At 30.8% G+C, this 15,877-nt stretch overlaps 2 protein-coding genes across 8 annotated transcripts in view; one reads left to right on the top strand and one right to left on the bottom strand.

Annotated features, from left to right (window-relative positions):
• The window catches only part of LOC139523548 (probable ATP-dependent RNA helicase DHX35), a 197,147-nt gene that overhangs the window by 38,348 nt on the left and 142,922 nt on the right, over positions 1 to 15,877 (bottom strand). Inside the window, exon 23 of one of the 4 annotated variants that reach the window (XM_071317658.1) lies at positions 11,419 to 11,518. The exons of the other annotated variants lie outside the window; for them this stretch is intronic. Within the exon in view, the coding sequence (XP_071173759.1) occupies positions 11,448 to 11,518 (71 nt within the window). The 3' untranslated portion in view covers positions 11,419 to 11,447. Of the gene's footprint in view, positions 1 to 11,418; positions 11,519 to 15,877 lie in introns of those variants that run through there. 4 annotated transcript variants of the gene reach the window in all.
• The window catches only part of LOC139523551 (probable G-protein coupled receptor B0563.6), a 53,447-nt gene that overhangs the window by 28,065 nt on the left and 9,505 nt on the right, over positions 1 to 15,877 (top strand). Inside the window, exon 1 of one of the 4 annotated variants that reach the window (XM_071317669.1) lies at positions 2,254 to 2,273. The exons of 2 other annotated variants lie outside the window; for them this stretch is intronic. The gene's annotated coding sequence lies outside the window, so the exon portion shown is untranslated. Of the gene's footprint in view, positions 1 to 2,253; positions 2,274 to 4,745; positions 4,914 to 15,877 lie in introns of those variants that run through there. One more of the 4 variants, XM_071317667.1, reaches the window with a different exon arrangement.

The following is a 15,877-nucleotide window of genomic DNA, read 5'->3' as shown; positions in this document are numbered from 1 at the left end:
CATTTTTTATTTTTCTGGAGGGTCATATACATTTACTTGGGACTGTCGTGCACTGTCCCAGAGTAATAAAATTCAGGTTCCGACCTATTTCATGATGATTACTTGGTCCACTTAATTACATCTGAAAAAGAGCTATTTCTGGACAAAAGCAAATATATTGTACTAAAAACACCTTACAAAAATTAAAAACCAATTCTTCAGAGAACAATTGAAGGTCTTTCCACCTCGATAATAAGAATGAAATTTAAAAAACGATGTTAGAAAATGTCACTCCTTGTTGATGTTATTTGGTTCTTCAAATTGATATAAAAAATAAGACTAATAGGTATATATATGCAGAAGACTTGAAATTATTTTTAGCAAAGGTCAAAATCTAGAATGTCAAATTGACCTTTGACCTTGACCTCAATTTCAAGGTCATAGGTCAGGGATCTCAAATCAAAAGACCCCAGGTCAATCATTTGTATGGTTGTGAAGAAATACTGATTTCAAATACATAAGGGGAGAAAACTCCTATAAGGGTTAACCAAAACACTTCGACTGAAATAGATTGAAGTTGCGCCTTTTTGTAAACAGCAATTTGGCAAACAAATCATATCATTTACTGTAACAGTTTCTTTTGAATAACGATAACAAGCAAAATTCAAAATTTATAACATGACCTTGACCTTTGACCTTGATCTCAATTTCAAGGTCATAGGTCAGTGAACACAAAACGGAAGACCGGAGGTCAATCACTTGTATGGTTGTGGAGAAAACTCCTATAAGGGTTAACCAAAACACTTTGACTGAAATAGGTTGAAGTTGCGCCTTATTGTAAACAGTTATTTAGCAAACACATCATATCATTTACTGTCACAGTTTCTGTGGTATAACGACAACACGCAAAATTCAAAATTTAGAACATGACCTTGACCTTTGACCTTGACCTCATTTTCCTTCAAATGGACCAAGGACTTCATATCAAAAGACTGTAGGCCTCTACGACTTATAACGTATGAATTGATCCAACAAATCGCCTATCTTAAATTTTCAAAGGGAAATAACTCCCTTAAGATGTCTTCCGATCACTAAAGTCAAAATAATTCAAATCATTCTCAAGAGTAGACGACCAATTTGGTGAAAACAGTTTGCTAAAATCTTTTACGGTTTTAGAGATAAAGCGATAACAAGAAAAAGGGGATGCAGGGAGATAACTCCTATAAGAATAAGTGTTCGGTCACACAGGGTGAGTTTCGAAACCCCCATTACTGTACAACATCATTGGCCAAAAAATCCATTCTATATGTTGTAAGACAAAAAAGCATCTCAGACGGCAGAAGAAAAAAAAAAAAAAAAAAAAAAAATAATCAGAAGAAAAACAAAAGGTCTTTAAAAAAGTGGAAAGACCTAATAAGGAAATATGATTGCCAATGAGACAACAATCCACAAGAGACCAATGGACAGGATATTTAACTAGTCAATATTATGAATAAACAAGATTGTTTTGGTACAAATAAGTATTTTGTAAAGTACATTGGCCTGATTTAGGATACAGTTAGTTAGATAATATATTATTATATTTCACAGTTTACAATAATTAAGTAGTTAAGGAAAAAGTACTTCCAAACTCTTCAGAGATTTCACAGGTCTTTTGATCAGTTGTACAACTCAGTTTACTATGCTATCAACAAATACGTTCAATGCAAATAAATTTGATGAAAATAAAAAGATTTCAATAAAAAATTTCCCTGATGTTTTGACTTTCAGGGTATCAAAATACATTTCCAATATAACCATGTTTTAATATACCCTTATTCAGCGCTATCACCGTATTATTCGTTGAAAATGATATAAACACCTCTCAGGGGATGTAACCTGAGGTTTCACAGAAAAAAGATGTTATTGTTAAATGGTAAATATGTAGTCATTTCTGGGCCTTTCTTAGCTGACTATGTCGTATGGTTTTACTCGTTGTTAAAGAACATGTAGTAACCTTTAGTTGTTAATTTCTGTGTCATGTGGTCTCTGGAGAGTTGTCTCATTTCTCATTGGCAATCAATTACAAGTCATCTTCCTATTTTTAATTAGCAGTTTTATTTACAATTTTATGCCAAAATCCCTCCCCTCTCCCCATCGCAACCTGTTTTCTCCATTGTATATAGACAAATCAGTTTTTATTTAGTGGTAACTTCAAATATATCGATCAGGATATATACAACAGACAACAATAAATAGGCTAGGGTCACTAAGTAGACTGTGGACACAGTCAATGATACAGCTAAAAAATTCATGTAAATAATTTGATATATATATTCAGTGTGAACGATTTCTGATTTCATTTACGTCATCCAGTTTCAAAAAAGTCGTCATATTCATATAATGAAGCTAATCTTTCTTTAAGTATCATCTCAATTTAATTAACAACAACTGTGACATTCAAAAATGCTACAAGTGACCACTGATTCCCATCGGCCTACTGGTTAAATGACCACTGATTCCCATTAGCCTGGGTTAAGTGACCACATAATTCTATCAAGTACTGTCACAATAATCTGAGAACCAAAAAATGACCTAGTCAAGTGACCACTACATGTAGATAAGTACTATAAATTAAGAAGAAAAATCTACCAAATAAGTAAACAGTAAACAATAATTGTAAACTTCAAGTACTCCCTGTAGTACATTTTATTATGGATCTTTGTCTATTTTTTAGCTGTGTCACTGAATGTCTTTAAAGCCTCCTATGATATTAACCAATTTCTGCCTCCTAAAAGAAGTGCCTTCTCAGTGAGAGTATAGACTCAAAGGACAAATGTTTTCATCATTTTTTTTTTAGTTAATAACTTTAAAGTTATCAAATGATGATTGAACTTGGAAGACTGATATGACAGAAGTGTTTCCTACTAAAATACATATTATTGGAATAAAAATGAATATATTACATAATGTCATCTGATGCAAGTCACATTATTCGCAATAACAAAAAAAAAGTAAATTAATTTCTAAAAATTCAGTTTTTCAGTTCATCAATTCCATGTTAATATATAAATAAATGGATCAAAACATTATTATTCATCTTTCTGTAACAGTTAGCTTTTGAGTTCAACAACCCATGATAAACCAGTTATATAATTAACTACGTATTTATTACTCCTGTACCGTTTACTTATAAATATCAATGCTGTAAAACTATGTCAAAATTTCTCCTTCTAAGTTTTTTGTGTTAAAGAAAGTTAATAATGGGGTACTCATGAAATGATTCCATTTAAATCATAATGCCCCCAGTAAATAATTATGGGGATCATTTTGTAACAGTTCACAGTAAATAATATATGGGGTTTTTTTTTGCAACCATTCTCAGTAAATGGTAGTTTGTAGAACTGCTTAAAGAAAATAATAAAGGGTTAACAGTAATAATGCGGAAGTGTTTCCCCATTAAAATGTTAACCAGTGCTTCAAGCAATAGAAAAAGAAGATAGTCTGAACAAATAAATACTTTAATTAAGTGTAAACCAGTGAGTATCTCAAGCTTAATTAAAAGGCTCACCCTTTAAACATGACCGAATTCTGTTTTTCAAATATTTATATTAGAAGTCAAACTCATAGTACATGTCACCACTACATCAAGTGAGAAAAAAAATCTTCACTCGAAACATCAAATTTTTCACCTATTCAAAATTTCATTTGAAAAAGTGCAGGCTATTTCGTATTCATTATATCAGTGGCGGATCCAGTCATTTTAAAAAGGGGGGGTTCCGAACCCAGAGTAAAGGGGGGGTTCCAACTATATGCTCCCATTCAAATGCATTGATCGGCCAAAAAAAGGGGGGGGTTCCAACCCCCGGAACCCCCCCCCCCCCCCCCCCCCCCCCCCCGACTGGATCCGCCACTGTATATTTAAATATTTAAGTTTAAAAGCTAAAGGTTTGAAAAATATTGGATGAATGAGTCAATCGGTGATGAAATCAGTTTTTCTTAGGATGATATGCCGGCAAAACATTTTTCAATGATCCGCTATGATGAGACATCATCAGACACTTTTATCCTGATATAACAATATGAAAATCAGAGGATAATTGAATTTTTATCAAATTAAGTAAATAATATGTAGAAAATCAACTAGTCTGGAGAGTTTAAATGTACTAAAGATGAAAGAAAAGGGATATCCTCTTCTTACTAATTTTAGTAAAGGATAAAGGTGTTTTTTAATAAATTAATAAAGAATAAAACACCTAAATAAATGTACTCTCAAAAGTAAAAGAAGGATTATAGTTATACACTGAAGTCATGTTTACTTCCTGCACAAGTTCAGAGCATCGACTAACACTGCTTGTTTAATTGACCACAAAACAATGAAACAAATTTACAGTAATTATCCTACAAATTTCAAGCCCTTAACTCTTCTTCCTGAACACAGAAAATCAATAGATCAAAAGATCAATCTAAACAAACAAGAATTCATCAATTTGTCCTTATTATCTCATTAATTTTTCAAATAATAGGAAAAACACAGCACAACTTATAACTATAACAAAAACTGATTTGAACAATTCTACTCCTGATTACACCTTATCCAATAGAAAACTTAACAATTGATGGTAATAGCTCTCTGATGTCATCTTAACCTGCTGTGAGAGATAGATAATCACCAATATTATAATGATCACTTTTCGTCTAATCATTGACAATTGGAGGCAGAACTATAGTGTAAAGAAAACACCCCCTCTTCCTCCTCATATAATCAAGGCTTTTTCACCTGAGCTTTACATAATTAAGACTAGCTTTCACAAATAAGTGCATTAATTGATTATAAATAATAATTTTCCACACAACATACCTCTGGAGTTTAAAAAATATCAGCTGTGCTCAAGAACAAACAATTATTTGTATTCACAAAGTTTTCTTTTTCATTACATGTGAATAATTCAAAGGTAAGTTACTTATCTTTTTACTTATAAAGAGTATTTTTTCTGAAAAACCTAAAATTTGAAACTACGTATCTTAAATAATATTTAGTTTTTTCATTCAATTTCTTACTTCAGTGTTATTATTTATTAACTGATTGTACAAGTATTACTTTATTCCCTCTGGATATATATTTCTGAATAGAGAGAAATGCTATTATATTGATAATGCGTAACAGAAAAATAATTGTTTAATTGCGGTATATTATACTTTAATGTACGTCTAATCAATTATAAATATAATGTTATGTTGAAACATAAAAGCTGTATTCATACACTTAATTTCTCATGGCAAAAAGGGGAAGGTTAATATAAGTGTATAGGGGTAAGCATATTAAGTCCCCAGTCCTTTGGAATCATTTCAGTTAATTAAAAAATGAAATTCTACTTTTTTTAATAACAATCTTTATATCATTTCACGATGACTTTTGAATCCTTTGCTTCAGTCAAATTCTGACTACCTTATAAAAAAAATTCGAAATCAAACAATGGCTCTTTGAAATTAAATATTTAAATAAATAAATAGATTTCTAATCGTGATAACATACACTTGTGTATACGGTACATAAAAATGTACCATAATGACACAGACTTTTTAATTTATTTTGAAAAATTAAATTACTGTATTCCCACAAGTCAAATTGTGACAAACAATAGCAAATCAGTTATAATATAAGTGGATAGTTCCTCCTAATGAAAGTTTCCCCATTACTAATGTCAACCTGCTTCCATTAACAAGGATTCAGAAGGAGTACATATGGACTGAACTAACATATATACTTAGCAGTAAGTGTGAACTTATCTTTAGTTTAGGTTGACTATAGTAAGTACAAGTTAATGGCCAATTCCCTTTAAAAAGATAAAGTTACATTATGTCTCATTTAAAAGGAGCTCTGTGATATACTAGTATATAATTGAGACTGCATTGTTATCCATTAACACAACTTCACAACTTTTGCTCATTGTTGAATGCTGTGACTGAAAGCTGCTTCCATTCAGTTTCTTTTCCTGGGTTTCGGTAGATAATTTGTTCATGTTTACAATCAAATATATATAACATATATGTATTCAGCTCAAAATCATTGAAATGTGTCTAGTGCTCTGATGATCTCCTGAAATACCCCCAACCCCTTATTGTAAGAGTTAGCATCTTTGTCAATCTCAATTTTTCTGTTTGAGCATTATTGTCTTTTCACTTTTCCCCCTTTCCTCAATAGAATTTGGTTTTTTGCATACTTGATTCTCATAGGATTTTTAAAATAATATGCTGAAATCTGCTTTGAAAGTATTAACGCATTGCGAAAAACAAATATTTCATCAAATAAATTTAAGTCAGATACTCTTATGAATATCCTTTTCATATTGGATTTAAATTCTATTAAGTCTGATGCAGACATTTCGTAGTCAAAGTGTTAAAACTGAGGTAATTCACAGGCGTCATTATGGAGTAAAGGGGGTGGCGTCAAAAGGCGTCATTATGGAGGAAAGGGTTAACCACCTATTAATTTGACTCTTTCCTTTGACAGATTTTTTAATGGTATGCGTAGTTAAAGATCCTTTAGGGTGAATATGTAGGTCAAGATGTCCAAAATTTAAAAAAACTAAATCCGTTCAGTGATATACTGTTTATACATATCTTTATCTACCAAAAACATTTGGTACTCAATGATGAATCTAAAGCAGTCTCTAGTAAATTTATTTCCATTCTACCAGTCTTTAAAGACACTGCACAAATTTACTATTTGTAGACCATATTTAAACCTCAAAATGGTTGTTTTTTTTCAATTGATTGTGTTGCAATTCACTGTGAGGAACTGATTGCTTCCAATATAGTCATATTGTCCAAACAAGTCAGAAAAATTGCATTCTTGACCAGTTGTGTGAATTTAAGTCCAAACCTGACATTTAGGTTGGGTTTACCATTATCATAGTTTATCACAAACTTTATATAAACAAAATTCTTTAAACACAAAAAAATAAAATAACAACCTTAGCTTATAAAATGGCCTCAAATGAAAATTTTGACATAAATCAATTTTACAGCATTGATAATCATGACTAGTCTGAACCTTAAACCAATTCCCAAGAAGAGTATGACCAAACAACTGCAGTCTGCTTTAAAACATAAAGACAGTTCAAAACCAAAAGGGTACAAGTAGTTATTAATTCTGTTATCATTGAATCTGTAAGTTTGTCCTGTAACAGATGTAGTAGTCATAGTACAATGATCCTGTCTACATGACAAGTATAATCAACCTAAACATGAACATAGTAACTTTCTGATATACATATCCAATAGATCAATGCCATTCACATTTTTTCTCTGTGTTATTGAAGTAGTGACAAAGCCATTGTTGAATACTACAGTGTCTATAGCACCCAATTATTGTATAATTTTAAGAAAATGTGGGGCATAAGACAGCAACCCAATATGAATAACCAATGGACAAATAAAATGACATTTATGTAACTCTGCATCAAATTGCTGAATAAAATAAGTAAACGATTTTTATATTCTTAGAAACTTAATATAGCAAAAAAAAATAAACATTTAAATAACATGAAAATGAATATAAATTCAAAAAGACCATTACCTGTTTTCGATTTCACCTTTAATTATGCCTGGACCTTAAATAGCTTACTTTTTGGTATTAATTTTGCTCATTGTTGAAGGCTGTGACTGAAAGCTGCTTCCATTCAGTTTCTTTTACTGGGTTTTGGTAGATAATTTGTTCATGTTACAATCAACTTTTATTGAAAAAAAAAAAAACCACTTTTGTGTTTTGAACAGGTACAATGAAATACAGAAATCTACATTTGCTTCTGACATCCCTCTAGTTAAAAAATGAAATAAACTCAATGAAGTTTATATATTTATAATATTACATTTCTCTGTACATTTTTTTACAGACCTGAAGCTCTTTAAGGCAACCATGATGAAAAACTAATGTCAACAGCCCAATATTTTATATAGACCATGCAAGCATTAAGGAACATATCTCCAATTCTGAAAATAACAACTTTGTTTCCCCAGGTTTAGAATTTTTAAAATTGGACGTCTTTTACAGAAGAAAATTCGACTAATAAAACAAAACTGACCAATTGAACAAGAAAGAGGGTTATGAGATCTTAAGTATGTGAATAGTTTTTTTTTTAAAGAAATCATTAAAAGTTAAAAATACAACTTTTCTAGGAAAATAAAATTGTTTAATAGTTTTCATAATAAAGGAACATGAAGGAACATCACACGCAGCACTGAGGTTCTATAGAATCTTACACATTAATCATACTATATTAATTAACCCAGAAAGATTACATGCCACTTGTGTAAAATAAATAGTTCTGTAATATTAGCAAATTAATGATTTGTATTGGTACAGTAAGATAAATTAACAGAATGTTAATATTAGAATCATTAGTCACAAGAGAGAAATTCGACTTAAGCATGAAAACTCTCATTGCAGAAAACCACTCTACTTTACATAAATATTCTTACAGTTAATCAATTTTATGGAAATTGTTGCAAAACCTAATGACTGCTTCCTCACCCTCCCACCTTTTATCCCAATCTCCCTTCCAGGAAAAAACAAAGAGTGTCCCTATGTAACACGTATGCCACACTCACACTATCATTTTCTATGTTCAGTGGACCGTGAAATTGGTGTAAAACTTTAATTTGGCATTAAAATTAGAAAGATCATATCATAGTAAATAAGGAAACATGGGTACTAAGTTTCAAGTTGATTGGACTTCCAACTTCATCAAAAACTACCTTGACCTAAAACTTTAACCTGAAGCGGGACGGACGGACAAATGAACGGATGGATAGACACATGAAAGGACGCACAGACCAGAAAACATAATGCCCCTCTACTATCAAAGGTGGGCATAAAAATAATTTAAAAACACAAATCAATTTCATTTTCTGGAGACATCCCCTGCGTGACTTTATGATTATCCATCATCCCTAAGATTTCACTTATTAAATACTTCCAGTTATTTTATTGAATTAAAATGCTTTCAAGCTGTTTAATTTCATATAAACCATTACATTTAATATCTGGCATGCTTCTGATCAAGGATATTTTGTAAACATGCTTTTTATGCTAATTTTGATCAACTTTCATTGCATAATCCCGTTTTCATCTTCAATTCCTCAAAACAGATTTTGATTGCATTTAGATTAAAAAACATCATTAATAAAAATTCAATGTAAATGAATATATCTAACTCTCAATTACATTAATAATCTGCCTAAAACCAAACATAAAATTGTCTAATGCTAATAGTTTGCACTTAATTCATATTCACTGCTGTAAAACAGAAATTATATCTTTCTACATGCCAATTAAAGGCAGATGGTCCTCCCTTTAACTAATGTCTCTTATAGCAGTTCTATATCTAACTGAATTCTCTATTTGTACTTATATTATTGTAACTCATCATATTGTCAATCTTAACTGTCAAACACACTTGGAGTACCCATACTGTTATAATTAGCAGCTTTTTATGACTGAAATTTATCAATTTATACAGACTTCTGTTGCACAACTGTGTTTGACAGGATTGGTGATTTGTGGGATATGCTGAAGTTTGCATTTCCATGAAGCAAGTACATTCTAATTCAGGCTTAGTTTAGATGATTTAGGAAACCAAAACCTAAAATAACTCTTTCATGATGAGCATATTTTTTTTTCCTGCCCAGATAAGAGTTCAAATCCCACTAGGTATAGTTACAATGGAGCTAATAATAAATCCTACAATTACAGTACTAATACCCCAATTATTTCCCAAAATAAAAGAGTGCAATTCATGGAAATTACACCTTTACAGTATCAAGTAACAGTGAAATAAAATGAAGGGCAAAAGATGGGCACTCAACTTGATGTTTTGTATCAAATAGCATATTTTGAGACAAAGAAACACATTAAAGGTTTATATCACTTTTAATGAGCTATTCCTTCATGAACCATTTTCAGTTCAAGGTAACAATGGTTTAAGAAAGTTCAAGGTCATGGCTACTGGTTCTTGGGTGAGTTCAAGGTTATGGTTAAAAGAACTACTTGTCTTCATTAAGGATTAAAATATTTAATAAAATCTAAGAATAAATTATATTAAAGAATCTAAAAAAACTAGCCATATCTAATAAAAGTGGATGTCTATTTGAACTATCTAATTGTTACCTCATAAGTTTTATGATTGCACCAGCAGCTGAGTGCCTGAATGACCTGACTAAAAAGTCTATTATTTACCTTATAACCACCACAACAAGACCACATCATATTTAACTGTCTGTGTTTAAAGAGAATTAATATTTAGTCACTGGAGTAAAATTCCCTCCAATTACATGACTATTGATGATCTGATAGATTTGTGATATTAATATTTACTCAATATTAATTTTGAAAATGACATTTGGGATTCATGTTTCAATGAAAATCAAACAAGATAAATGAAATAGCATATTGCATTTCTAGAAAAAAGTTGTGCAAATCAGTGAGTGATTTCAAAGTATAACCCAGTTCAGTAGTCACTATTAAATTCATTGTTCTTGTGTCCTAAAGTAAAAAAAAATTAAATTAAAATTAATCCAAACTTACAGATGTGAGAGAGAAAAGAAAATCAGTAAATGCGATTTAATAAATACAAAAATATAAACAAAGAATGAAATTGACACTTCTGTGGTATTTTATAACCTCATTTTATGATACAATGAACATATTGACGTAGCTACCCCACATCTCCTTTTATAAATAATTCTTACTTCACAGAAAATCATAGCAAATCACGATACATTTTTAGACTATGCTTTTGTACGAGCAATAATACTTCATTCAAGTATTAAATCACCCAGATCGATTGATCAATTTATAACGGTAAGAAAGGGTTTACTATTGATAAAATAATCAGTTTACGATACTTAAAAAAACAAACTATAAATTACCTCAATTTTTTTTTCTAAAATAGACCAATTTCTCACATTCTTCGCCTACCATAAACTTTTAAATGTCAGTTAAGGAGTTAAACAGAAATGTCTTCTCTTCAGTGGGTAAGATCTTCAATCATTAAACTACTAACTATCAACTTTCAAAGAAAAAGAAACTATTTGGCATCAATTAACCAGGTTATTCCTGCAATATCTGGAAGAACTTATTTTGTACAAAACAAAGCATAAGATTTTTTTTTTAATTTCACTTTTTTTAATCTATTGGTAATTTGTGTAGGTTTCTAGCAATGATTTGATTAGCCATACTCAATATCTCAACTCTTATCTCATTCCTTTACATTAAATAATATCAATAACAGTACCATCTTTACATACATGTACATCTCATATCAAATTTCATCAAGAGCAAAAAAAAATGATATTTTTTTATTTCATTTTTTTTTATAAGAGTTATCCCCTGTTATTTTATACTTTGTAACACCATTTCTGGAAACACTTTACAAAACAATGGCACAGCTAGTTTACCGGCTAGACATCGACTATAATTGTGTCAGCTAAGATCTGCCCCTTTCTACTTTGCTTTGTCCCATATGCAGAATTCCAGGAAAGAAAACTGCTGTCAATTCTACAAAATCAGATCATGTGAAAATGTAGAATTTCCAAGATATCATGCATGCACATGTAAGATATGACAACAACCTTAACATCAATCACACTTATAAACCTGCTTTTTAGTAAATAAACAAATGAATCATTCAATAACCAAAATAAATCTAAACTTTAATTACTGAAATGTGATTTTAAATTTGGATTTTTTTTAATCATTATAACATAGACGCGTTTGATGTAACAAGCTCATACATAAATATTGCAATATAATCTTGTTTTTACATAATTAAATGAATAAAAGAGAGAAAAGCCCAATAGCTCATTATAAATTGGTTTCCTTTGATTTTTTCGATGATTAAAAAACATTCAAGGTAAGGTACAAACATTATATAACATTATTGATTCTGTTTGAGGGTTAGAATACAAGATAAAAGAATAAGCCAACAAAAGGACCTATTTTGATATCCCAAAATCATTTAAGTAAAGCCAGGATTGTCAATACTCAACTATGAGCAGACTGAAAATCACTAACAGTGTTTAATATTCAGTGTCATGTTTAGAATGAGGATAAAGGGATGGTACAAATTGTCTTTGAAAAGAACTAATGCACCAGTGAGTGGCACCCATTCCCATTCCTGACTCCAAGCTTATTGCTAAATTAGGTGAATGTTTCTATTGTTGTTTTATTCATATAAGCATTGGATGTGATAGATGATAGGTATGACTACTATTCCCGAAGTTAAAGCACAAAGTCAAACTTCTTGTTCTATAACTTTGATTATTGAACCATGAAAATGAGGTTAAGGTCAGGTGAAGCCTGTCAAAGACATGTGCACTATGATTCTAAAGTATAGATAGTTGACCTACATTTTACCCATTTCAAATGAAACTTTGATCTTATCCTGAAACTTTAATGTTGATCTTGGATAAGGAGTATGGTTGAGGTCAAATGACTTCTGTCAGATGGACACAGTACATACACCTTACAACCATTCTATATAGCAAAATTAGTACCGGTACTTAAGAAATTTTAAACCAAAACAAACAAAAGCAAAAAAGCTTTAATTTTGGTAAGTCATTTCCCATAACCATGAAAATATGATCAAGGTATACTAACATCTGGCAGTCAAAACCTCAAACAATAAGCCATGCATATGTCGTATCATACATGTACCAGAGTACCATAGTCCATAGAAATAAATAATTGTAAAATAATTTTTGTTCAGACTCGCTATTAATCTTAGTTGAATAGAAAGACTAATGTTTCTTAACCTCTGTTGGCTGCATATATATGCAAATGACTTCTACTTAACCACAAGTCTATGCTCAAACCAATTACCTATTTCAATATACAACTGTCATCGCTGCACTTGATATGCTCAATCAATAAACAACTGCAGAAACAGACTGATTAGGGAACCAGATTATCATAAAACAGATGTTAGAGAACAAACTTCCTATTACATGTCAGTGGGTTGTTTTGTAAGACATCACTGTTACGTAATTATAACAGGTGAAACTCTTCTCCTTTTTACACTCCTTTACTGTAACACAAACAGATACAGATAGGAAATTTAAATGTGTCAAGTGAGGTATGGGATTTATATTGTCACAGTTACAGATTACAAAGTTTACAGTATTGACTGTCAATGAAGCCAATACAAAATTGGCAAATTCCTATCTTATCACAGTACTGACAGCTTTAGTAATTGTCAAAGTCCTATAACTCTGACAGAGTCAACATTGTTCCTAATCAGATATAACTGACAAATTCAAAGTCTTTGTCACATTCCATGTCACATTCCATGTCACATTCCATGTCACACAGATGTCACATTTCATGTCACACAGAACTGACAAATCTAAATGATTTTCACATTTTTCTTCTCAATATTTCTATCCTGAGAAGTAGTGATTGTGCTATAAATATTGTCTAGGCATTTACCTTGAGTATCCTACAAAATCATAGGATGGGCTTAGATTGGTTCATAGAATGAAATTCAAAACAGTGTGGCTGTGGCCATTGATTGACACATTAAATTCATCCATTGACTGGGACAATTTAGGTGAACGTTTGTATGTAACGACCACTGCTCACTATGTACTTTTTAAAGACACTTAAACTATGGGGTCACCAAAGGTTCTCAACACCTTAATAAAGTAATTCGAAAAATTAATCAGAAATAACACGATGTTTTGATTTATATCAATTGTATAAATCAAAACATAAAGGTTATTCCTGATTAATTTTTCGAATTATTTTATAATTTAAGGCGTTAAGAAACCTTTGGTGACCCCACAGTTTAAATGTCTATCGTAGGTACGTCGTGAACAGTGGTCGTTACAGACAAACGTTCACGTAATTTGTCCCAGTCAATGGATGAATTTAATGTGTCAATCAATGGCCACAGCCACACTGTTTTGAATTTCATTCTAATATCCCCCAACTTTGGTTGGTATTTGGTGGGTATTACATGTTCTTGAGGTACAATTGTAACTAGAATGGTTCTCATTCCAAATTAGACTTGTTACATTTATCAGTGTCATTGTAAAGCAAACCAAATTCACAGAATATTTTTAACAAAGTTGTAGCCACTGAATTAATTGAAATGTTTGATTTTGTTCATAATCAGATACTACGCCACATATCGAAAGGTTTTTCATATGATTCAGTTAGGAATTTATAAAATGTTGCACTGGTTCAACAAATGAACAATCTAAAAGGAGATATGAAAGTTGATCCTTCATCAGTATGTGTCAATAATTCTGTCACATTAAAGTTCACTGATTGACAAGTGTTGAAATTCAAAACTTATGGTAATGAAATAAAGGTAAACAAAGAGAGTGATCAATAAAACAAAATATTGAACATTTTTGTGTTGTTTTTTTTTTTTGGTTGCTTAAAAGACTGTTCATATATTTTTTTTTTCCACATCAGCTGTTAAATTAAAAAAAAATGTATTAAAATCCTTCTGTTTCAAACAGTCACAGATAAAGCATGTACAATTTAGTAATGATCCATGAAAACAGTTGTATGGTTATGGCTTCTTAAATTTCAGCATTGTTCTTTTACATGTTAAACTTTCCATTCTTCTTTATAATCAATTTTCCAGCTGCAAGTCAATTCATTTAAATACAATGTAAGTGTTCATTAATAATTTGCTAAAATAATGTTGGTGTAGGACAGAGAGGGGTTACCATCTAGATTGGTCAGTATTTCAGTCGACAAGAATGCCCTACTCCATCATTTTATAAGAACATCGAATAATTCTACTAAAAATAAATGAAGTATAGTTTTGGTTTGCAGACTATATTTAGTCTTCAATCAGATATGATGAAAACATTTTATTTACATGTATAAATAGATGATAGATTGCTGTGAACCTATAAAAGTGTGGAATAATTCTAAAAGTAATAACACTTCCCCACCAATCTTGACAAATATATGTACTTTTACTTAAAACAGTGAATGAAAATATATTTATCTGTCCATCTGTACATCAATGATGTCTTGACTGGTCTAACATCTTTATTACATTTATGTGGGAGAGTTAATTTTCTTCAGGTCTTTTTCAAGACAGTTTGTTTCCTAGAAAAGAGATTTGTTTGGACTCATACTGTTAGATGACAACTATTTACAGTTACCAGTTTGTTTTTTCCTCCTTGTATAATTAAATAAGAAAATGGCAAGGTCTGAGAACACTGGTAGGATTCTAATTTGAAGAAAACAAATGTTTGGCTTTGGCTCGTTTGTCTTTAAATCTTAACTTGATCAAGTATGGATTTATTCTTGTTTGTTTTATTTATTGAGTTTATTTTAACAAACATTCTGTTTACTGCTTCTTGGAAAAGAAAAATGTAATCAGTTAAAATGTCTCACCAGTTTACAAAATGTTTTCAAGCAAATAGTTTGCAAGATGTTTAGAAGTCCATCATAAGTTAGCACAACTCCCATCTTCAAAGACAACTACACAACAATTAAAGTATGCCATGGACCTAAAACATGTCTCCTTCAGTTCTTCTAGCATAAGATTAAAGACAGCAACTGTAGAAAAAAATTCTTATTCACATGAAATCTCAGTCTTATAGAGTAAATCTGTTTAGTAAAATTGATTCAATTGTTTGTATCAATCAAATCAATGCAAACTCATAAGGTTTTGGGTTGAGAATTAAATGTCATTCAAGCTAATGTTTTGCTTTTTTGAAACTCCAGTCAATCTGATAAAAAAGGGGGGAAACAATTTCTGTTATGACATTAGTTTATAAAGCCTTATGGAACATAAGCCTTCATATCATAAATTAGAGAAGTTGCAAGATTTTGCATCAACAAACTTTGTGACAAGTACCATGTTTTTCTATGTTTATTCGAACTGAA

This window comes from Mytilus edulis, chromosome 5 (assembly GCF_963676685.1).
Source record: "Mytilus edulis chromosome 5, xbMytEdul2.2, whole genome shotgun sequence".
Classification (NCBI taxonomy): Eukaryota; Metazoa; Mollusca; class Bivalvia; order Mytilida; family Mytilidae; genus Mytilus; species Mytilus edulis.
The sequence above is the reverse complement of the archived record's forward strand: the minus strand, read 5'-3'. Positions and strand labels throughout refer to the sequence as shown.